Source organism: Camelina sativa, chromosome 20, assembly GCF_030686135.1.
Source record: "Camelina sativa cultivar CO46 ecotype springtype chromosome 20, ASM3068613v1".
Classification (NCBI taxonomy): domain Eukaryota; kingdom Viridiplantae; phylum Streptophyta; class Magnoliopsida; order Brassicales; family Brassicaceae; genus Camelina; species Camelina sativa.
Genome location: NC_141899.1, coordinates 31322161 through 31345770, shown reverse-complemented (window position 1 = coordinate 31345770; position 23610 = coordinate 31322161). Strand labels below are relative to the sequence as shown.

Below are 23610 nucleotides of genomic sequence, written 5' to 3'. Positions count from 1 at the left end.
ATCGGTCGACACCAGTCTCAACCGAGACTTGATTTCCTGGTTTGATGTATTGCTTGTGTTTTGTTTGCTTGCTTAAACATGAGAGTCTCATATGCTTGTGTGTATAACCTAGTAGATGGGAGGACGGCCTCACTAAGTATTTATGATAATACTTACGCATCTCAATTGTTGTTTGTGGTGTGCAGGTATAGGCAAAGTGTGATCGTGGAATCATGGCGATGAGAAGGAGGATGATCTAGGGTCTCGTTTGTGTGTTTTGGATTTATTGTTTATGTTGTTGGAACCTTGGTTAGTACCATGTTAGGTTGCTGGATAGAAAGGTTAGAAATGTTATTGTGTTGGTTTTGTATTATTGTTATGTTTCCGCTGTGCATGTTATCGGATGTCAGTTTATCATTGGTTGGTTTGTGTGTGTGGGTTGGTTTGTTTAATTAAGTAGTATGGGATGCTTAATTATATATTGTATTTAATTATTTAAAAAAAAAGGTTGGGTTGTTTCATTTTGGTATCAGAGCCCATACGGTTCTAGGATGGTTAAGTGAATGGTTTAGGGCGGTTTAGGAATTTAATTGGTTGAAGTGTTTTCCTGTTGCTGGATGCATGATGTTGTGTGATGAAATTGAATATGCGTAGTTAGTCAATTTGTTTGTGGTATGGATTCCTAGTATCATTCTCTTCGAGCCTTCAATGAGATTCCACGGTAAGATGTGTACTTTATGTGCGGTTTTGAATTGTGTGCTTAGCCTTCTGTTCTTGGTAGTGCAGATGGCTAGAGAGGGTGCTGTTGGTCGCGGGCGTGGTCGTGGTCATGGTCGTGGTCGTGGTCGTGGTCGTGGTCGTGGTCGTGGTCGGAGGCGAGGTCAGGTTCCCGAGGCCAGTGTGAGTGTGAACCAGAGCATGGCCAGTGAAAAGGTAGCGGAGTCACAGGGTCATCCTAGTGTGTCTGGAGACCAGGCTGGTTTGGGTGGCGGCAGGGCGGATGGGCCTGGTGTCGGTCACGGTGTTGCCCCGGGTGTGAGGGTTGCAGCAGAGGGTGCTTGTGACAACCCGTCCCGCGGACCCCACTAACCCACCGCTAGCTGCCCCAACAAACCGTCCGTGGACCCCACTAGCCCACCGCTAGCCGTCCAACGGACCCCAAGATGGCCCTGCAGGGCATCGATCCTAACCCATCACTGTGGATATCCCAATCCACCAGTAGATTATTGGTGCGCCAGGCGTTCCTCGAACCCTGGTCCTCACCCTTTAACAACCTTCCCACAGGACAAGCTGTCACCAATTGATCTACTAGCAGGGTCCACGGACGGTCCGTTGGGGCAGCTAGCGGAGGGCTAGTGGGTTCCGCGGGACGGGTTGTCACAATATAAACTATACGTGTAATTTTTTATATATGGCAACAAATTAGTCATTTTTTTGTTCTTTGAAAAGTTGAACAGATACTAACAAAAAATAAGCAAAACATATGAAAAATATGAAGAAAACATAATTAAAATAAATTTATGTACGTTTTTTATAACATATAAAACAGACTATCATATCATATCATACTATCATATCATACCATACTATGGTTTTTTCGGCTATTACAAAAAATAAAGGAACAAAAAAAATTGCATATACATATAAAATTAAGTGAATCTACTCAATTGTTTTTTTTGTTTGGTTCTTCAGTTTGCTAGTCCTATCTAACTACTGCTTATCAACCATTAATCATTTCCTACTAAAGTATGGGTTTTAAGATTTTAATCTCTTGAATAACATATTTTGTATTAGCTGTATTATGCAATTATGAAAAATTTATTTGAGGGTTTCAAAACTCATTTTATGATTCTATGCTTCACAATTATGGACTGGTAGGGAAATGGTCTCTTTTTAGATCTATCATTTGATTACACCATTTCGATATGTAATTTTCACTTGTAATCATTTTAATCTTATCAAAGTCAAGTTGATAATGAATTTTCTTTGACAAGAATTGGAAGTAGTTAAATGTAGTATTATTGCAAATGCAGGTATAGTTACTTGCTTCATGCTGGTAGCTTTACGATTCTGCAACAAGTTACAATGCTTTTATAAAGAGGGATATCTAACGGGGAATGGTTAGCTAGAGCATATCTACTTGAAAACAAAGATGGCAATGGTTCAAGAATGGGTTCATGTAATGAGCCTTTTGCAAATGTTGATGCTCTTTAGAAGATAATATAGGACATGTGGGTGAAAAAGTAACCAAACTAGACGCCTCTGTGCCATTTGTTTTAATGCTCCAAGAGAATGCATTTTCTTCCCATGTGGCCATTGTGTCTCCTGTTATGAATGCGGAACAAAGTAAGATTTTCTTTTGTCCAAGAACAATTGATAGTATACAACTAGACATATCAAAACTACTTGATTGAAAAACGGTATTTGCTTAGTAAGTTTACTGTATTGGGATTGATCTGACTATTAAACCTAATGAATTTGTAGGATGGCAGAATCTGGTGGGAGCAGCCCCGTCTCAACAATTTTTTGGTCCCTAGGCATATAATTTTTTTAGACTCTTAACAACATAAATTGTTTTTTTCTATTTTTTTGGACCCCATTTGCTTAAGGTTTTTTGAAAAAAAAAAATTGTCCCATGGCCACCGCCCTCTCGCCATGGGTATGAGCCGGGCCTGGGTGGGAGTTGTCCAATATGTCGAAGGAATATGAAGAAAGTAAAGCGAATCTATACAGTGTAAGATGAGTCAATATATAAATCTCTCTAGAAATGGTAAGTCGAGTGGGAATATGCGTTACAGTGGGATCGAACCGTACAAATCTATCTCCCCTCCAACACACAACCCTCTCCAATGCACAAATTTTAGACATTAACCAGCTGTATGTTAATAATAAGTTTCTTCAATCAAGGTGTATGTTGTTCTCATAGAAATATAATCCAATCTCTTTGCTTTATGGTTGGTTAGTATTTGGTTTATTTTAAATTATTTTTATTAGTGTCATGCTTAGGTTCATATAGACTTAGGGTGAATAAAAAAATGGCATTTGTTATTAAAAAATGTTAAAAGTAATATTTATATATATATATATATATGTTATTTTTTGGGTTTTTGAAATGTTGAATAGATATTAACAAAAAATAAACAAAACATATAAAATATATAAACAAAACATAATTAAAATATATTTATGTATGTGTTTTTATAATACATAAAATAGACTCTCATTTCATACCATACTATGGTTTTAATTATAAAAAAAAGGAAAAAAATAAATCAAAATTGCATATGCATATAAAATTAAGTCAATCTACTCAATTGTTTTTTTTTTGTCTGGTTCTTCAATTCGCTAGTCCCATCTAACTACTGCTTATCAACCATTAATCATTTCCTACTAAAGTATGGGTTTTAAGATTTTAATCTCTTGGATAAAATATTTTGTATCAGCTGTATTATGCAATTTTGAAAAATTTATTTGAGGGTTTCAAAGCTCATTTTATGATTCAATGCTTCACAGTTCTGGACTGGTAGGGAGATGGTCTCTTTTGAGATATATCATTTGATTTACACCATTTGGATATGTAATTTTCACTAGTAAACATTTCGGTAACGCCTCGACCGCCACCTCTTAGTAGGCTCCATGTCCAATCCTAGTCCATGGACTCACCTTCCTTAATGGGCTTTACGTGCTCTCACTAGGCCTGTGAGCCCATCAATATCTGACGGCCGGTTTGCTATGTTCGGGAGGTTTTAAAGACTTGTTACCGTCCCTACAAATAAGCGCATGATCTTTCTCTTTGTTTTGTCCTCAATTGCACAGTTCCGACAGTGACTTCCCGGAAGGTCACCCATCATGAGACTACTCCAGCTCAAGCGCGCTTAACTCTGGAGTTCTCTCAGGGCCCTTAACTGAATAGATAAATGCACTTTGGTGATATAGGTGGCCAAATCAATTTTTGTAAAACCTCTCCGCAAATCTATGAAACTGGGGTGTCACAATTTCAATCTTATCAAAGGCAAGTTGATAATTGAATTTGAGCATTGGTCAGTTTTTCTTTGACAAGAGTTGGTAGCAGTTAAATGTAGTATTATTGCAAATGCAGGTATGGTGACTTGCTTCATGCTGGTAGCTTTACGATTCTGCAACAAGTTACAATGTTTTTATGAAGAGGGATATCTAACTGGGAATGATTAGCTAAAGGCCTAGAGCATAACTTCTTGAAAACAAAGATGACGATGGTTCAAGCATGGGTTCATGTAATGAGCTTATTCATATGTTTTTTTCTATGATCATCCAAAAATAAGTATCCATCTATGCATGTTAACCATCCACATAATAGTAAACAACATCAATGAATTTGGAAATTTATAAAGAATGTAATGCAAGAAATAAAAAAATTGGCATAATTTAAGGTTTAGGATTTGGTTGGGACAGGTCAATTTCATGTTTTCTATAAAAAAATCTTCAGATTTGGCTATATTTGTTAAAATTGCTATGAAATTAAATTTATGATTATGGTTTATGATATAAGGTTAAGGTATAAATTTTAGGATTTATGATTTAGGGTTTAGGATTTAAGGTTTAGGGTTTAGGGTTCAGGGTTTAAGGTTTAGGGTTCAGGGTTTAAGGTTTAGGGTTTGAGGTTTAGTATATGATATAATGACCGGCTTCATGCTTAGATGTTAGGGGATATGATGAGTTTAAAATTGTTTGATAGTTAACCATGACTACTTCACCAAAACACAAGTAGTTTTTAGTGGACGTGTATAATTCATCCATATGGACTTGATTTTATGGATATGAAAGATTAAAATCGATTGATAGTTAACCATGACTACTTTACCAAACCACAAGTTGTTTGATTAATTAGGTATTCATATTGTTTTTATCAGGTCATCCAAAAATAAGTATCCATCTATGCATGTTAACCATGTACATAATCGCGAACAACATCAATGAATTTGGAAATTTATAAAGAATGTAATGCAAGTAGCCAAAATTTTGGCCTAATTTAAGGTTTAGGGTTTACAGGTTGGGGTGGGTCAATTTCTTGTTTTCTAGTAAAATATCTTCATATTTGGCTACATTTGTTAAAATTACTATGAAATTAAATTTATGATTATGTTTATGATCTAAGGTTAATGTTTATAGTTTAGGATTTAGGCTTTAGGGTTTAGGGCTTAGAGGTTTTTGGTTTAGAGTTTAGGATATGATATGATGAAAGGTTTCATGCTTAGGTTTTTTTGGGGATATGATGAGGTTAACATTGTTTGATAGTTAACAATGACTAATTCATCAAAACATTATTAGTGTTTAGTGGATAACTCATAGAATAAGTATAGTATCAACATAATAAGACATTTTAGCATCCACATGACAATCAACAAATATTCAACTACAATTGAATAATAAAATGGATCTCAAACTGTAGAAACAATAAAATTATAATGAATCATAAAAACAAAATCAAAAATCTATATCATAATAATTAAAGGGAAAAAACTCAAAAAAATACGCCATATAATTTTCTTTGGCCGTTTAATTCATCTAGTTATTAATTTCCCCAAAAATACCTGTTTTAATTTCCGTTGTCTTTAAAAACCTTCATTTTATTAATAACGGTAGATCCATACTTATGACATAACGACTGTTAACTCTAATGACGAAAATATTAACCAGGATTAAAATATAACCCATGTGGTTAATTAGAGGGTACTAAAGACATTGTTGCCCTCTTCTTTTTTCCCCAAATCGATTTCGAGTTTTAGAAATCTAAACCCCTAAAGCGATTTTTCTTCTCAAACTTCAAATCCCGAATTCTTTTGATTGCGATGATAGTTGTCGTCTGAGTAGTTGCGGTTCTGGTTGATTGTCTGGCAACTATCATCGCAATCAAGTGAGTAATCACTTTATTTTTTCCCAATAATTAAATAAAGTGATTACAAAGAGAGTAAGAGAAAAAAAAAAGTGAAGAATAGAAACAAAAATGTGATAGAAAATCTTGTCTATTAATTTTTAACTAATAGTTTCAATCGAATGGTTCTTATTATTTGTGACAAATCCTATAAATCTCCCTTAACAAAATGTAAACTTGATTTGTATAGTGTACGTAAATTTTATATGTCCAAGTTGTTATTTTTGTAAAACAATTTAATGATGGGAATATGGCAAATAACCCCAAAAAAAATCTATAATTCACTCTTTGACTACTTTAACCATCAATTCCTTATATTTTCTGTATTATGTATATTAATGTCCAAATTAACCCTACCACCACCAGCCACCGCCAGCCAGCCACCTCCAGCCAGCCACCGCCGGCCAGCCACCTCCGGCCAGTCACCTCCGACCAGCTAACTCCGGCCAGCCACCACCGGCCAGTCACCGCCAGCCAGCCACATCCGACCAGCTAACTCCGGCCAGCTACCTCCGGCCAATCACCTCCGGCCAGCCACCTCCGACCAGCCACCTCTAGCTATCCACCTCCAACCACCTGAGAGTATTATTGTAATTTCTCTTTGCCCTTTGGTTACTCACCTAAGAGCATGTACAACGGTGGTATTTAATGGGTTTTTAGGATTGCTTAAGAATAAAAATAAATCATAATACATAATAAAAGTTAAAATCGATCCTTAATTAAGCATTGTTAGTATCGATTCTTATCTCACATGCGTCTTTCTCAGATTGGTTCGTGAATTTAACAAAAGAAAAAAAAAACATCGATGGAAGCTTTTGTTTTTCCCTCTCTTCCTCTCTCTTTCATTTCACGAACCGATTCCAAAATCGGTGTTTTTTTCTCAAGTCGGAATCCATCGAATTGAGAGAGGAGATGAATCGAAAAAGGTTGGGAATCCGCCGTTCCTGCTTCTGAATACCTCCTTAGGTCTGCCAAGAGATGGACATTATTACTCTGCTTTGGGATACTCTTCACCAATAGGTATGAATTTTTTTTATAAATTTTGAATTTTTTTTTTTGTTTCTGAAACAGTTTTTGAATTTGTTCTCCTTTAGTTTTAATTTCACATGATGATGCTCTTTATTATGGTTTGTTTCTTTCACATGTTGATCGAGTTTAAAAAATTAAGTTTCGTGTTTCAATGGGTTTTGATTGCTTTATTCAGTTTCAACATATTTTGCTTTCTGAGATTTTATAAATTTTCCTCCTTTTTGGGTTTTGACTAGTTTATAATCACCATTGTTTCGAAGCTCAATGTTTCAACTTTTGATTATTTTGGTCTGATTGGTAATTTCGTTTCTCATTTGCTATTCTCTTTGGTTTGATGAAACAGAATGAGAATTTATATCAACTCACATGATGAATATTGTATATGCCGTTGGATTTAGCTACAAGACATGATTTTGAAACTAACACACTCTAAAAAACATTTGGTATGAAATTTACTGTTGCAGGATGTGAATATTTCAGAGTCTAAAGACATAGCTCGACCATCCGTAACAGAAGCTGAAAGGTTGAAGCTGATATCTGAAGGCTGTGGTCCAAAAACTGTGAGTGTAATGTGCTCCTTGTTGGATCCTTTTTATATGTCTCTAATTAGGTCTGCCAAGTCTAGGCTCCTCTGATGCACAAGGCTGGAGGACATGTGGTTTATTCATGTTCTTGTTCTCTTTCCGTTTGGGATATCTCTTTGTTTTTATAAACTTGATTATGAAGTTTGGCTTCCTGAGTTTTGGACTTTGCCATCAGAAACTTTTCAAACACGATTTGGTCCTTTTGATTGGATGTTTATAGTTTTGAAGGGAGAAAACCCGGCGTGTTTTCAAGTGATGAAGATGTCGTTACAAGAACTGTGGAGGTTATGCTTATTGTTCAGGTTTGTGTCTTGAATGGTATAAAATGTTTTTCATCCATTCTACGATTATTTCTTGTTTTAATTTTTCTATCTCGTGTGAAACTATCCATGTTTGTTTAACTGGTTCTGATGAGGCAGAAGTGGCAACTGAGTTTAAAGAAATGGCGAAAGCGTTTGCTGAAAGAGCTAGAGCAAGCTCTCCAACTCTTCCTCTGACTGTATTAGTAATGCAACGATCAATGGGATTAGCAACTGCAAGTTTCTCTTTGATGCAGATAGTCGAGGTTCTATAAGAAGAAAAGCATCAGGTTAGTAACTCGTCTCTTTCCTCTATCTTCTCTGTTTTTTGTATTTCTGATGCTACATCTATTAATCCTACTTGTCTCTGTTATTTCAGGTTTTGGATGATGCTTTTATCGATCAGTGTTGGCTTTGATGGACACGCTTCTTCTCTATGCTATGTCTTCAGGGAAGTAACATCATTTGGATGGTGGTTCATTGACTGAGATTTGTCTAATCATGTTTAAAGGATCAACTTGTTCAAACTTGAGTGTTAATTTTCAAAAAAAAAAATTCAGAATTTTAAAAACCCAAAATTAGGTTCTACCATTGGAGCATACAATTTTACAGTTTTTAAAAAAGTTTTTAACTTCACTATTTCCAAATATTATAATTAAAAACATACTTAAGTATCTTTTTTAGTATCTACCATTGAACTTGCTCTAATATTCGCTATTTTTTTTATTACATTCCCAAATTTGGCTTTCTAGCTAATTCACTCTATAATGATTTAACTTTTTTGTTGACAAAAAAAGACATTAGTGAACTTTTTCTAATCGTGTTTTCATTCTAATTTTAGAAATAAATATATTTTATTTTTGTAGGAAAGATTGGAACTTTTTTAAAACCATGAAGTGACCTTTCTCTTTTCTTGTCCTTTCTCTCTCTCTCTCTCTCTCTCTCTCCTCTGTTGAGTTCTCTCTGAAACATTTTTTTTTTTCATCACATCTTCAAAAAAGTCACCGCCTTTAACAATCTTCCCCAATCTCTCTATACAAACCCTAATTTCATCCATGGATCTCGCTGCAGAAGAGCTTCAATTCCTCAACATTCAAGGTATTTTACGTGAGTCCACCACGATCCCCAAATTTTCCCCAAAAACCTTCTACCTCATAACCCTAACCCTTATTTTCCCTCTCTCCTTCGCAATCCTCGCTCATTCTCTCTTCACCCAACCAATCTTAGCTCAGCTCGATTCAATTCCTCCCCAAGATCAATCCCAAACCAATCACGAATGGACCCTTCTCCTCATTTACCAATTCATTTACGTCATCTTCCTCTTCGCCTTCTCTCTCGTCTCCACGGCAGCCGTCGTATTCACCGTGGCGTCGCTTTACACGGGAAAGCCTGTTTCTTTCTCGTCAACATTGCACGCGATTCCTCTGGTTCTGAAGCGTTTGTTCATTACCTTCCTCTGGGTGTCTCTCTTGATGCTTGTGTACAACTCTGTTTTCTTGTTGTTCCTCGTGGTTTTGATCGTGGCCATCGATTTACAGAGCGTGATCCTCGCTATGTTCTCGATGGTTGTGATCTTTGTTCTGTTTTTGGGTGTTCATGTTTATATGACTGCTTGGTGGCATTTAGCTAGTGTTGTCTCTGTTCTTGAGCCTATTTACGGGATTGCTGCCATGAAGAAGAGCTATGAGTTGCTTAAAGGAAGGACTAGTACGGCGTGTACGATGGTTTTTGTGTATCTTGCTCTCTGTGGTGTCACCGCTGGTGTTTTCGGTGCGGTTGTGGTTCATGGAGGAGATGATTTCGGGTTGTTGACGAAGATTGTTGTTGGAGGTTTCTTGGTTGGGATACTAGTGATTGTGAATCTTGTGGGTTTGCTTGTGCAGAGTGTGTTTTACTATGTTTGCAAGAGTTTCCATCATCAGGAGATTGATAAATCCGCGTTGCATGATCATATCGGTGGGTATCTTGGTGACTATGTGCCTTTAAAGAGCAGCATTCAGATGGAGAACTTTGATATTTAATCGTTAATGGATCGGATGATGATGAAGAAGAAGATTAAGAAACAGTTTTTGCGGTTTGTCATTGTAAGTTGTAATGTTTGTAATTTTCTATAGCGTTTGTTTAGCTTTTGCATACCTAAAATTAACTTGGGAATAGTCTGATAATTGCAGATGTTCTGTTCCTTGTAATTTTCATAGTGTCTTGTTCAAATTTTGAAAGATTAATGGAATAAAATTGTTATTAGACAATTTCTTAACTCTGTGTTACTTAACTATATTAGTCTTGCCTCATGTGCATGAGAGCTAACTTAACTTGTTGTAGATAGAACAACTCTACCTTGTCAGGAAAAATTGCATCGGAGACTCAAGTATTGTGGGTTAGTTATTCTTGTCATCTAAAGTTAGGTTAGTTATTCTTCACATAGCCTGATATTTGAAATTGAATACCATCATTTGAATCCTTTTACCCTGGCTTCTGATTTCTTTGCGATGTCATCTTTGAGTGTTTTACGATCTATGTAATCCATCTCTCCTCTTGGATTCATAATTTAGACCTTTGAGTCTTGCATATTTAGTTGCATCTGCTCTTTCTAGAGCTGTACTAGTACTATGTTTCAACACCTACCGTGTCTCAAGTTGTCGAAGGGAATTTTCTTTTAGGGTATTTGATCATTAATTTTGTACAGTTGCTAGCTGTCTATCACAATTTGTAACGGGCATCTCACTCTCTCAAGCTCCCTCTTGTTGACTTAATTGGTTAATTGTTTGTTTAGCAAGAATGGAGGATACAGATCCCTTCTTCGTTTTTACAGTGTCAGAAGTGAAAGAAAACTATGCCTATGCCACACCAGAGACAGTCCTTGAAGGTAAACAATGAGACTTAAGACTTCCCATTTTTACTAGACTTCGTTTTTTTACTTATATTTTTCTGTGTAATAAAACCTGCCAGATCATCTCTGGAGTCACATTTGCAGGAGCGTGCACCTCATTACCAGGTCAAATTTTGACCCGTGAAAGAGATAAATACCTGAATTTTTATGTTCCTCTGTAGCAAGCTACATTGAAAGGTGAATGGAAAGAGGCAAAGGTAATAATCGATCAGAACAAATCATAGTGGCAAGAGTGAGCACATACTCTGTATCTTAAGAGCTTTCGTTTGAAACTTCTGCATGCTTTTTACTGTATCATCATTGTGAACTTTGTAGTGCGGTCATATGTGAGACATCTTAATCACTTTCAGAGAGTAGCAAGTTCTAGTAAGTAGATAAACTCGAATCTAGAGACTTTATTTATGTGGAAACATGATACTAGGAATAACATATGAGAAACAGTACAATTTTCATTCGAGAAGAAGCTGACATGACTTAGAAACCCTAGGCATCGACTCCAATTCCTCAATCACTTTTTGTCTCTCTTCAGGATTGAAGGTAGATCTAACGGAGATTTCTGCTCTTTCTAAACACTTGGAATTAGCTAGGATGTACGTCACAAATTCTTTCTCTTCTACTCGTCCTCCATATCCGTTTGTCCACTGAAAGATCACGAAACTGGAAGATAAGCAACCGGGGACTGAATTCGGTTGGTTCCATGAAAGTGGGAGATCCTTGGGGTTATCTGTAAATTCCTGGACAAGCAAACGAGAGGACTATATATGAAGCGATTTCAATTACTAGTTATATTAGTAGAAGAGGAGGAAGATGCCTACATAACCAATTAACCAAAAGACTTGTTAGTTTTGGAGAATTTCCAAGCAGAAGTGTGAGAGGTTCCAACCAGTCTTGATTCAACTGGAAATATTCTTAACTCTGTAAGTCGAGAGAAGTTGATAAAGCTACAACGCACAAGCTGCGATTGTAAAAAAAAAAAAAAAAACAAGAAAACGTAATTAGTAGATGCAAAAACTGTGACCACAAACCATGTGAGAAAAGAGAGATAGCTACCATTTCATCAGCCAAAAACAAGTTAAGAGACAAAACCGCTGATATAGATCGTGCCAAATTGTCAACTGCGTAGGTATCAACACATAGATCTGCACTATCAAGACAAGGCATATTCTTCATCAAGCAATAGTGTCTTGATAAATTAGTGATAATAATGTTCTTTAATGCCGGAGTATATATAATCAACTAACCAAGAGCCTAGCCCTGTTTCCTACATAACTATAATTATAATCATGATACGATAAGTCCCGTAAAGAAGGCACTATCACGAAAAAATGCGTGATATTGTCATCTTCTTCTCGTGTTATTCGCAGTTTCCCAAGAACAGTACAGCATGATAAGAACCTAAAGAGAGAAGCCTCGTCTTTATAGACCACATTGATTAGGTAGAGCTTTTTAAGGGATGGTAGGCGAGCGGTAGAAGAAGGAGAATCTATGAGAACCTTGTGTGAGAGATTCAGTTTCACTAGCGTTTCGCATGTCTAAAGGCTCTTAGGCAACCTGATTGGATCTACGGACCAGAGAACCTCAAATTTTAGGCTACACACAAAACGATCAACTGCCTTTGCAACCCATTTTGCAACATCAACATGAACAGGACAGTGTGGACCGAGTTTGATACACAAGCTGTCTAATACAGGTTCCCTGTGGAGTCGCAATGACTGGTCAAGAAACCACCACACGCTCTTTTTGCTTCTATCATTATCTTTGCTTTCTTTTTTTTTTGACAAAAATTATCTTTGCTTTCTTTGTACTCGATTATAGGCATCATGGTCCATATAAAACGCCAGCGTTTTGACAAAACCGTGGTGGTCACTGCATCTTTTGTGGAGACAAGCAAGAGAATCTGCACAAGCAAATCGTCGGACAAGTCACTGATCCTGTCTTCATATAACTCTTCGGGCATCCTTAGATTGTTTTTCTCTAGAACAGATTCAGACGAAACTTACGAAGCAGAGCGCTGATTAAGAAGAATGACTCGTGAATTTGTGATGGTATCATGTGAACGCAAAAGAAAGCCCTAACTAATTATGTTATTCGGAAACTGTTTTTTTCTTTCTTTTTTGTATTTTTGATTTTTGATATATATTTTTTGGATAAAGATTTTTTTTTTTTTTAACACATTCATTCTTCATTAATTTGAAACCGATAAGATTTTTTGAAATATACGTTGGATAAAGATTTTTTTTAAATCTTTTTAATACATTTTATTTTCAAATATGGTTAATAACTAATTATTTATTATAATTTTTTTCTGTGTCAAAAGTTGTAAGAGCTACTCCGTTGGAGGTATCTACTGTCATGAAATCACATAGGATGTACAGGGCCTTTAACGTACTTCTTAATCCTGCGTGTTTAGCACCGCACCGGCCAGGATAAAGTCTCATTTAACAGGGGCTGCATGCACATACATCAACAAATAAGTTTTCACAAAATAAACATAAAACGTTAACACTACAAGATATACGGCTTCTTACGTCAGTTTTTTCAATATCTCACGTCGATAATAAACCGATTTAAATATATACACGTCGGTTACGAAAGTGACGTAACTTTCATCGACGTAAAATTTAATTAATAACTAGGGGATAACCCTGTAGCACAGTACGGGGTTAAATATTTTTTAACCTTTTTCTTGTCTAAGTTAGGTTATTTATCTTATTTTCGAAGTTAAAATAAAAACGTAATCGGTAATAAACTAATTCAGTCGCTTTATATAATCTCATACTTTGCATAATATAGCTGCTTACAAAATCAGACAGACAAAGAGTATATTGAATAGTAGCTATGTAAGAGGGTATATATTCGACAATATCGGATCGTAGGTTCGTAATCGATTATGCACAAAGCAATATTGGACTATAGTTTTGTTGGTTTGTGTTCTAAGATTCTAATCAATAATAATAATTTGTGTTTTATGAATGTTTAATATCCAAAGTAAACAATAATAAAATAAAATAAAATAATAGCAACACTCAACAGCAACATTATGTAGGTAGGCTGCATTATGATGATTTCGGGTATCCAGAACCTCAGTACTTTAACAGCAACACTCAACCTATCTGTTGATGGATTCAAATCCTCTATGTATGCAACCATTTTTTTGTTTGGTTCTTGATTATTTTGGAGAACGAAGAAAGATGATGAAAGGTGAGAGGTTAGAATATTTTAGATAATAGATATATAGTAAATTTTCTATCGTGGATGAAGTTTGAAGTTGCACCAAAAAAAAAGATATATATATATATATATATATATATATATATATCTAGAAAAGAGGAATATGAAGAGTGATTGGAAGTTACTTACAAAATTTATATCCGTTTCTCTATTGTCAGTTCGAAATTGAAGTAATCAAGGCGAAGACTTTGAAAATAACAAAAAACTTTCTGTTTGGTGTATAATCCATACATGCATTGGTTAAATTTGATCGAAACTATACATTATAATTGATTAATTCATATTTATATTGTACTTATAGTAAATTAGACAGTCTAAGTTAAATAGCAGTTTTTACTAATCGCATGTACTGTAATAAAAATAGGAATCAGTATAAATTTCTTTTACATTTATAGATACATGATGAAACTGATGCTACTTCAAAGTAGATTTCATCATCATATACTCCATTGAAACTATGATTCTTAGAAGTCTTATTCATCATCAATGTCTCTGTTGAAAGAGATCCTTATTTTACTATATTGAAGATTTCTAAATTAAATAATTTATTACAATATTCAAAAGTAAAGAAAAAAACTAAACAGTCAAATATCTCTTAAACAAAATTAAGTTGAGAACAAATAAATTATAAACAATAAAAATACCATATAAATAACCAAAGCAAAATTATATTAAAAACTGAACCAAATAAATAACCAACAAAGTTTTAAATTAAGCATATAAAAATGCTTTTTATTGTTCAAAGGAAAAATGTGAAAATAATTGGAAACCAAACGTGGAGTAGGACTATGGTTTTCCGTGATCAACATCTTCACAGCTAATGACTTCATTCAAATCCTTGGTAGGATAATCTCCTTTATCTTCGGTGATATCAGTAGACTGATCGGTACATTTTTTCTTACTTGTAGATGATTGATCAATGTTTGGGTCTGTGGCTTCTGTTTTGCGCTTCGACGAAGGAGTTGAACTGGAAGAATGATCAGTTTCATAAGGCTCAGTGCCATTAGTAATCATCAGTGATGCCTGCACGTAAAAGAGTATATACATTAGATGTTTCTGATAGTACTATATAGATATATAGAAACTATATCTGATAAATAAAGGCAAACCTGTTCAGAGGTGAGACTAATTCTGTCAATAGTATTTTCAGATGCTTCATTACTAATTTCCATGAATTTATTGCCTTCCCAGACATTAGCAACCTTGTAACTATCATTAGCACCAGAAAGATTGTCCCCAGCAATACATATCAGAAATTGAAAGGTCTTCCCACACACAGCCTTAATCTGATCAGGGATCATAGTAGGATCCGTAATCTGCATATTCGATATTGTGAATGATTCTATATTTTGTTAAAAATCTAACCAAGGAATTTAAAAATATACCTCTTCAAATGAACCATTTAGGATTTCAGCTGCGGAAACACCCACAATATTTGATGCCCAACTATCAAACATGAAAATTTTGGTTTCACCACTCTTGTCCCAAACGTGGACATGTAATTTGTACCTAAAGAGGAATTAATCATCTAATAGATCAACCAACAAATATTCATATTTCAAAATATATGACAAATAATTAGAAGACTTACTTAGGCTCAATCAACGTGGACCACTCGTTACAGGTTTCACACCTCCACCTTGGTTTTCTTGGTTTCTTGACATCTTCCACTTTAATTGTCAGGTCCTCTTTATCAACCTTCTTATTACACTTTCGACAGCTAATGTAGAACCAACCCCAATCTGTATCGATTGCTGAAATAGTACATGCGATTCTACATTTTCCTACCTATCAAAATAATATTACATCCTTAAGCTTATAACTCATACATTTTCCAAAACAGATTATGTTAATATATTGTTAGACTATTAATAAATGTAAAATACCTCTGTTTCAGCAAGTACGTCAGCGATCATTTGCAAAGGAAAGTCAAGACCACTCTTGGAGAGAGACGGGTTATAAACTCTCTTTCCACCAGAATTGGTAATTGTTAAAGCCAATTGATCCGCAGGAAGACTAAAATGAAAAAGAGGAATAGTAAATCATAATGAAACATATTGTTGATTAATAATTTTAACGCTATTTGAATTTACATGTTCTGAAAAGCCTCCATCTCTGGTAACTGAGGATTGATCATCAAGATAGAAGAATCGAAAGCATTCTCAATGTATCGTTTTTCTGAAATAAAATATAAATATGATACAGTAGTTAAATGTTTTATAAAAATAGCATTTGGTAAATATTATGTGCCCTACAAATTAAATGTATAAATACTATGCGTACTGTTACCTTTATAGCTATTTTGTTTAACAAAGCGTAGGAAACACATAACCATTCCATCACTTGAATCATTGATAGCACGATCTAAAGCTTCAGCATAGGTTTCCCATAGAGTACATGATAATCGTTTATCCCTAAATAAGAATTGTAACAAACATAGATTATATTAAAATAGTATAACATATAAGCATGAAAATCTATATCTCTTAGATTTTAAATAGTATAACGTATAAACATGAAAAAATATATATATTTTTTTTTGTTATGAACAAAGAAAATCTAAAAATGTATATTTAGATTTATAATATTACTCAGTGTCTCTTATCTCAAACTCAATTTTCTTCCTGGTAATGTTGTTACGACTTGTGATTTCTTCTAAACCTCCAGAACTGACTACTTGACCAATAACGTCTGTAAATATAAATAATACAATTATTAATAAAATCATCCTTCTATATTAGTAACAAAATATATGTATTATGAAATTACCTAGCAGGAGATTTTTGTCAAGATTTCCAGCAAGTATACTATCAAACGATGTGAATGATAAGTAATGATCATCAGATACATTTTCAGAAGGAAAAATTGTGGTACCATATCTGGTACTGATCTTATACTTTATAAGAGAAGGACGCAAGTAGGCTGTACAGAGATTCAAACCAAAAGTTGATATAACTTTCCAAGATCCAGGCTTCAATTCAGATTCAAACTTATTGATATGATCCTTCTGACAGAAGCTCCTATTTTGTCACCCTATATAAAACAAAAAAATACTCTTAGAATGAATTGATATTAATCTATTAGCAAAAGAATAATAAATTGATATTTAAAATACATACTGTTTTGTCAGCCAGAATTAGTTCGAGTGATTCACCAAGTTTAGCGGTATTCATTTTCCAACTGTGGAGAATTTTGACTTGAATACGCCAAGCGTTTTTGTATGGTTTTAGATCTTTCAAAGGAGTGTAAGAAAGGGGTAGAGCCATCATTTGGTGTAACGAAGTAAAAATGTATTATTTTAGTATAATAATCCAATAGAAAGTTCTCAATATAATTATAGTGAAATTCTTTGATTTAGGTTATCACTTATAAGTTAAGATTTGACATCAGGAATATACGCAAAATATATTTACTTGCTTGATTCGTTTTTCCTTTTAAACGAATATTCCTTTGAAAATTTGATCGTAAAAGATTAGTTCATAATTGTAACCTCGGAAATCAAGGAATTAAACAAAATCTGGTAACATGAATATTCGTTTTATAAGATTTTAAAAGGAAATTTGTTATGATATGTTTCGGTAATTAAGTAAATATTCAAATTTTTCGGTATTAAAATTTATGAAATCAGGGTGTTTGCCTATAAGGAATGGGTTTGTTTGGGATCTTAATTAACTATTATTGAATGAAATAATAGACTGGATCCGAAAAATATTATTCTCGAGTACAAACAGATCCGCTGGTTATTTTTGTTCTATTCTCGGTTTTTTTAAGGATCCGCGTCCCGACCCATTTTTTTTAAAGTGATCGACCGAGGGCATTTTCGTCATTTATTAAAATCGAAACTATAGGTTAATTAGATTAAATTTTGTGATTCTCTAATCATTTTTAATGAAAAACCTACCAAAACCAAGTCATGGTCCATTTTTACTCTAGGGAGTACTTCTGCTTTAATAGTATAGATAAATGTAGTTTGTACATAAAAACATCAATATCATGGCTGTAAAACAAAAAAAATATATCATGGAAAATACAAAATACATAATATAATTAAAACTGGAGCCTTGCTATTTGTCTGAATTCTGAAGCTTAAAAAACAGCAACACGGTGTGCAGCTCTTCCAAATTCAAACCAGAGCTCTTGTAAGATCTGAAATCAATCATAAAAACAGTCTTATAAATCATGAGCAGCTTAAGAATCAAACCAAATCCAAAATGCAATTCTGATTTCATGAGCACTTTAAGAAGTAATGATAACTTGCTCTATCATACTATTTATTGCTTTAAATGAAAAAATATAGATAAAAGGACACTTGTACCTTTTTACGGGGAAGGTTGGCTTCATAGAAGTTTCACACAGATGCAGAGACCAACGAAAATTACCATGCTACAATGTTCAAAAATTCAACAACGACCATAGAAAATATAGGATCATCCCATCTCCAACACCTATATCAACCAATTTCTAGCTCAGTTCCTCATGCTAATACCATACTATATGTACCTTGGAAAATGCCACGCTTAGTCTCCCAAAGTGCATGACATATGTGTCCTGTGAGTTCATCAAACAAAAAGAACACAATATTCCCTGCCAAGCAGACTGAGGCTTCGTAAGTACGTGAATGATCTCACAAGAGTTCTCAATCAAATGCAGTTCATAAAAAAAAAAAATCATAAGACAACATTAAATACTGAAAGCTTTGAAAAACAAATAAGTTCCTGAACCAGATCACATAAGCATCCTGGAGACCATAAAGGGAAGACAATGAATCACTCAATACACAAACCAATAAGTTCTGGCTTAAGTTACCAAGAGTGTAAGAAATTAAGAAACATACCGTGAAAACAAAGTTTTAACCTTTTCAAGAACAATCCGAAGAAAAATGATTCTTCTGCATATCATTTTCAAATAAGAACGAGTCATGAAATTAGCCTCGCCACCAGAGAACTCAACACCTTTTGTTTCAATTCTGAAACAATGTTTATGCATTTCAACGAGAATATTCCTTAGCATCCAAAGAAATTATCACCAGCGTTAGTTGCAGCTCTACACAGCACATCAAAAGCTTTCTTGATCATTTACCAATTCTAAAACTCTCAAAGACGAGATCGATTACAGATCCTGAAGCTGCCCAAGCTTGATTCAAAGTTATCAGAATCATTGTACGCATCACATCTTCTAGCTTAGGTTCCTCAATTTACTCCTAAGTAATTAAACCAAAAAATCAGAATACATAACACAATAACGTCACGAAGAACTCGTAAGATCCAGAAATCAAACTTAAATGCGACTACTAGCACCATAAACAAGAACACGATTTCAGAATGTGGAGCTATTCCCAAGCACGAAACACACAAAGAGCACGATTCCAGAATCTTTTACGGAATCGTCGCCGAATTGATTCCAATTTCATCGACGAACCAAATCAAATCCCTAAATCTAACACCAAATTATATAACACTCACCGGAGACGACGAAGAATCACTGAAAGAGGGAAAAATGCGAGAGAGCATAGAGGAAGAGCCATAAACGATGTTGAGAAGACCAATAGAGGATGAAGGGAACAAGATGACGAAAGAACGACTCGGGCCTCCGAGTACATTGCCGGAGACGGGGGATTATAATGAATACTACGGCGGAGGAGAGTTAGAAATTTATAACATTCCTCTTTTTACATTCACTAGGTTGGTACCCGCCGGGGGGCTATATTTTTTTTCTTTCTAAAAAAGTATTTTTTTTGTTTTGTGTTTTCTAAAATTATAATTTTTGTATATTGTTTGTTTGTAATCAAAACTCATTATTAATATAGTTTTTGACAATATTTAATGTTAATGTTTATTTTTTTAGTTTTTTTTTAGCCAAATTTTTCTTATTTTTGTAAAAGTCAATGTTTTTTTTTGCTTGTATTACGATGCTATGGAAAGTACATTTTTATTCAACTCTTGTTCTGATATATTTTGTCTTTCCAAGTGAAAATTATCATATATGAGTCAAAAATTGAACTTTACAACATTTACATACTATATAATAAAAGTCTAAGGACATATAATTTAGTTTCTAGTGAGCTGACATTAATTTACGTAGCCTTTTTGTTGAGCAATGTATTCGTGTTTTACCGCCAATAGCCTTCATGTTCGTTCAAAAACTTTTTTACAAACCTTTTTGCCAGAAGTTTCCAGAGGTTACATTATGTGTCTTTATCAAAGTTTACAATAGCTTTAGTAATCATATGGTCGAACCTCGTTCAGACAGTTTATGTCTCCATCAGACCAACTGAGAGACTTTATTCTATGAGTCTCTCTTGTTCAATGACTTCACAGTCTTTGTCCACTTGCCTGGTAGAAGTCAAACACTCGAATTTTTGGGTTTACTAATGAAAGAAGTGAAAAGACATATAAGTAATGGATCAATCACCTCCAGAATTCTTGGACCATTCTTTTGCAATCCGAATACAAATTTTGATTTTTGAGCGTCATATTTCGATTTCAGACTCTAGTTTAGTAGTAAGACGGCCATGAGAGGATCCTTTGATGTCAAACCGCCTATGGATGAAGTGACCAGTACAAAAGAGATTACCCATTATCATAATTCGAACATGCAGAAGCAAGTATTTTCTCATCAGTACATCCAACTGAAAATGTTAACAACAACAATGCAGAGACATGAATACAATAAGGGTATGGACATTTTTCTGTGCAGTGCCAGTCAATTACACGCAAAAGTGTCTTCACATTGCCTATCATGATTGTAGTAAGCTGGGAGCATCTTCATAAGAACCTGTTAAGGGAAAAAAATAAACACATGAGTGAGTTATAATAATCAGAATTAAGCGGTTAAAATGCAGCTCTTACTTTAGTTTATGCCTAGCGAACATTGGTCAACTACAAAAAGCTTCCACTTTTTCTTGGAGATGATAGCTCCCTGATGACATCGCTCCCACAAATCGATAACTTATAATCTGTTGCGTCCACATTAGATAGTTTCCAGAGAGTCTTACACAAAACAAAATATTTTTATATGTTTTCTCAAGACCACAAGAAAAGAAATCAAAAGTAAGAGAGGTTATAACCTGAACAGGACAATAATCTTTTCATTTGAACTCACAAAAATGGTGTGGAAGAGTGTATTTTGATCATTCAAATTGGAATTTCGTCCAAATTTTTTCCTTTGGATCGTACGCGGAAGCCTTCAGACCATGAGACATAGTGATGGTGCTGGTCTTCCTACAGAATGTCTTCCCAACGAAAACAACACTCAACATCAAACAAAGCAAAACAAACAAATACAAAACAAAAAACAAAATTAGTTTTGGTTATCTAACTCCAAGCTGCAAGTTAAGCATGAGTTCATAATTCTTGTGCCCTTTGGAGATAGTTTGTCCTTGTTTTTTAGCAGGCTGTATTCTCAATGGCCCTAATGATGATCTATTACTCTCTTTATTATCATCTAATTGAAGAGAACCAGAACCATTATTCATTAATTCTATTTTTCCATTACATACTCTTCCATCAACGAATCTCCTCCTCGGCCTCTTACTATTCTTGGTCATATTCACATTACTACTTTGCTCCAAAGAACCGTACGAAAGAAGCATCTTTCTGAGACGGCAAAACTGCGTTCTGACATGTAAAAACCACAAATGAACTCAAATCAACATAGAACACTTGTTGTGGTTGCCAATCAAAATTCCCTGAAGATGTGGAAGGGTAATAAGTCTCGTTCTGCTCTTTAGGATCTTTGCTCCAAACACCGACGTAGAAACTCCCATCCGACCATCGGAAAGTTCCATTGCCTTTAGGAGCTCCGTCTTGCCAAGACCCATTGTAATGGTTCCCGTTGCTCCAAGTCATGGTCCCGTTACCATTCAGCAACCCATTCTTCCATTGTCCGATGTAATGATTCTTGTTTCTTCTATTGACACCTACCGTGTCCATCTTCTAGAGCTCTCCTCCATTCTCCGTCGTAGCAATCTCCTTTGACGTAACATTCCGTTCCTTGCCCATGTGGCCATGTATCAGATTCATAACCCAAGATTCTCTATATAAGCTCCAAACGAATCAATATAAGTACCAACCAAAAAAAAAAAACTTGGCAAATGTGACACAGATGAAACGATTTGGGGATTGTTTCTTCGAAGCGATGCGGAGCCTCGAGACATGGTGAAGAGAGAGGAGAATGGAAAGGTTAGATATAATTATGACATGTAAGCAAAATTAGAGCTGATTTGTATTAATGTTATAATTTAATTGGTTACACATTTTAACTGATGTGTCAACTACTCCTTCAACTAAAAAGCTGAGGTGTCAACACTTGAGAGAAACACCTTCTACTTTTATTGTATTGATTAAAAATAATAAAATTAAAGTCGGTTTATCAAATGACGCCAAATCCCGTCTTATTAAAAAAGTTAAAGTCGGTTTAACAAGTGACGTTAATAAACCGACGTCTTCCATCCTATTTCTTGTATAACATGTTATAATTTTAGTAGTTTTAATTTGTAACATTACGTACGTAGTGTTTCTAGCTAGGTTTAAACACATCTAAAAATTTAGAACACCGAAAATTATTATCCCCAAGATCTTCTAACGTTTAATTAAGTCAAACTAGACTAGTAGACTGGTAAAAAAAATCAAAATAATGTGTAAAGCACATGATCATAATCCGATTACTAAGGAATAGTCAATATAATTTTATTTACTAGGTTCTTCTTCGTCAATCGATCACTTTACAAGTAAAGTACTCGCATATCTTAACTAATATTGATTAATTGTTTGTTTAAAGGTACTTAGCTTGTTGAATCTCAATGCCATTGACTTTTTTCTTTTTTACAACTATGTAATTTTTTAAGGGAAAAATGTCATTAAATAAATATATGAACTTTCAAATTTAGGCCAAAAAAATCATGAACTTCGTGGGAGACCATTTAATACATCAATTTTTGTTGACTAGCCATTTAAAACACCAAATATTGTTGACTAAGCCAAAATTGACATACCGTTAAATGAGATAACTGAGCAACTAACGACCGTTACTTTGCTATTTAACGGCATGTTGTTTTTAGCGTCATCAACGATATTTGATGTTTTAAACGGCTACTCAACAAAACTTGATGTATTAAATGGCCTCTCACAAAGTTCATGATTTTTTTTACCTAAATTTGAAAGTTTATGTATTTAATTACATTTTATCTAACTTGAATAGTCTAATTTTTATTATTCAACTAATAATGACTAATTATTGAATGAGTTATTTAAACCCCCAAAATAAAAAGTTATCCTATACTCTTCAATAACACATTATTGAACTGGAGTATATTTCAATAAAAATGTAATAATGTAATTTGATCACATGTATATTATTTTTGTTTGTTAATAGACAAATAAAATTTAGCACATGGGTTCTCATAGTATTTTACAAACGTAAATATTATTTTTAATCATTTTTATGTTTTCGAAAAACACAGAAGAGTAATACATCAACAAATTATTTAACAAATCACCTCTCAAATAATAGAGAAGATATATGAATGTATTTTTAATTACATAAATAGTAGATTATACATTTTCTGTTAAATAATATCATATTCATGAAAATTTCTCAAGTTTTAAATATCTTCAACTCAATTTGATGTAAATAAATAATATTTTTTCAATTATAACCAAAAATATTATTGCAAAGGATATTTGCTGC

General features: G+C 34.3%; 2 protein-coding genes, 2 long non-coding RNA genes and 2 pseudogenes across 7 annotated transcripts; 2 read left to right on the top strand and 4 right to left on the bottom strand.

The window, feature by feature from the left end:
• The first annotated feature begins 6568 nt into the window (after positions 1 to 6568).
• Positions 6569 to 10051, top strand: LOC104771669 (uncharacterized). 3 transcript variants are annotated; one of them, XR_015592090.1, is made up of 5 exons: positions 6635 to 6910; positions 7384 to 7479; positions 7732 to 7805; positions 7923 to 8092; positions 8182 to 8380. XR_015592090.1 is itself a non-coding variant. In XM_087503395.1 (5 exons), exon 5 carries the CDS (start codon positions 8858 to 8860, stop codon positions 9821 to 9823), a length of 966 nt encoding a protein of 321 aa, XP_087359521.1. In that variant the 5' UTR covers positions 6655 to 6910; positions 7384 to 7479; positions 7724 to 7805; positions 7923 to 8092; positions 8182 to 8857; the 3' UTR covers positions 9824 to 10051. The 3 variants fall into 3 exon arrangements, 2 of the variants coding, with proteins under 2 accessions (XP_019097192.1, XP_087359521.1); XM_087503395.1 differs by having other exon boundaries at positions 6655 to 6910; positions 7724 to 7805; positions 8182 to 10051; XM_019241647.2 differs by having other exon boundaries at positions 6569 to 6910; positions 7384 to 7805; positions 8182 to 10051.
• A 955-nt stretch (positions 10052 to 11006) lies between these two features.
• Positions 11007 to 12649, bottom strand: LOC109131250 (putative FBD-associated F-box protein At1g05080; annotated as a pseudogene).
• On the top strand, positions 12270 to 12866 carry LOC147919688 (uncharacterized). Its single transcript, XR_015592091.1, has 2 exons — positions 12270 to 12407; positions 12508 to 12866. It is a non-coding gene; the product is annotated as an uncharacterized LOC147919688 (long non-coding RNA).
• Positions 12867 to 14709: 1843 nt separating this feature from the next.
• LOC104772812 (uncharacterized) lies at positions 14710 to 17189 on the bottom strand. The gene is made up of 10 exons (XM_087504057.1): positions 17078 to 17189; positions 16693 to 16845; positions 16515 to 16614; positions 16213 to 16337; positions 16017 to 16101; positions 15810 to 15939; positions 15546 to 15711; positions 15309 to 15337; positions 15033 to 15239; positions 14710 to 14946 (listed from the first exon to the last, which is right to left on the bottom strand). The coding sequence occupies exons 1-10, from the start codon at positions 17187 to 17189 to the stop codon at positions 14710 to 14712; spliced, it is 1344 nt and encodes a 447-aa protein (XP_087360183.1).
• Positions 17190 to 17844: 655 nt separating this feature from the next.
• On the bottom strand, positions 17845 to 19601 carry LOC147919687 (uncharacterized). Of its 2 annotated transcripts, XR_015592461.1 has the most exons (6): positions 19386 to 19601; positions 19003 to 19123; positions 18758 to 18925; positions 18424 to 18507; positions 18239 to 18306; positions 17845 to 18069 (listed from the first exon to the last, which is right to left on the bottom strand). It is a non-coding gene; the product is annotated as an uncharacterized LOC147919687 (long non-coding RNA). The 2 variants fall into 2 exon arrangements; XR_015592462.1 differs by lacking the exons at positions 17845 to 18069; positions 18239 to 18306; positions 18424 to 18507 and adding an exon at positions 18525 to 18661 and having other exon boundaries at positions 19386 to 19545.
• Positions 19602 to 20790: 1189 nt separating this feature from the next.
• Positions 20791 to 22078, bottom strand: LOC147919686 (uncharacterized; annotated as a pseudogene).
• Positions 22079 to 23610: the final 1532 nt, after the last annotated feature.

What these genes read in the sequence shown, in the direction of transcription:
- LOC104772812 (XM_087504057.1), bottom strand. Translation starts at nt 17,189, where the DNA reads ATGGCTCTACCCCTTTCTTACACTCCTTTGAAAGATCTAAAACCATAC. An exon ending in TTTGAGATAAGAGACACTGA is followed by an intron (nt 16,338 to 16,514) that starts GTAATATTATAA and finishes ATTCTTATTTAG; the next exon opens with GGATAAACGATTATCATGTA. An exon ending in TAAATGGTTCATTTGAAGAG is followed by an intron (nt 15,240 to 15,308) that starts GTATATTTTTAA and finishes TCGAATATGCAG; the next exon opens with ATTACGGATCCTACTATGAT.
- LOC104771669 (XM_019241647.2), top strand. Translation starts at nt 8,858, where the DNA reads ATGGATCTCGCTGCAGAAGAGCTTCAATTCCTCAACATTCAAGGTATT.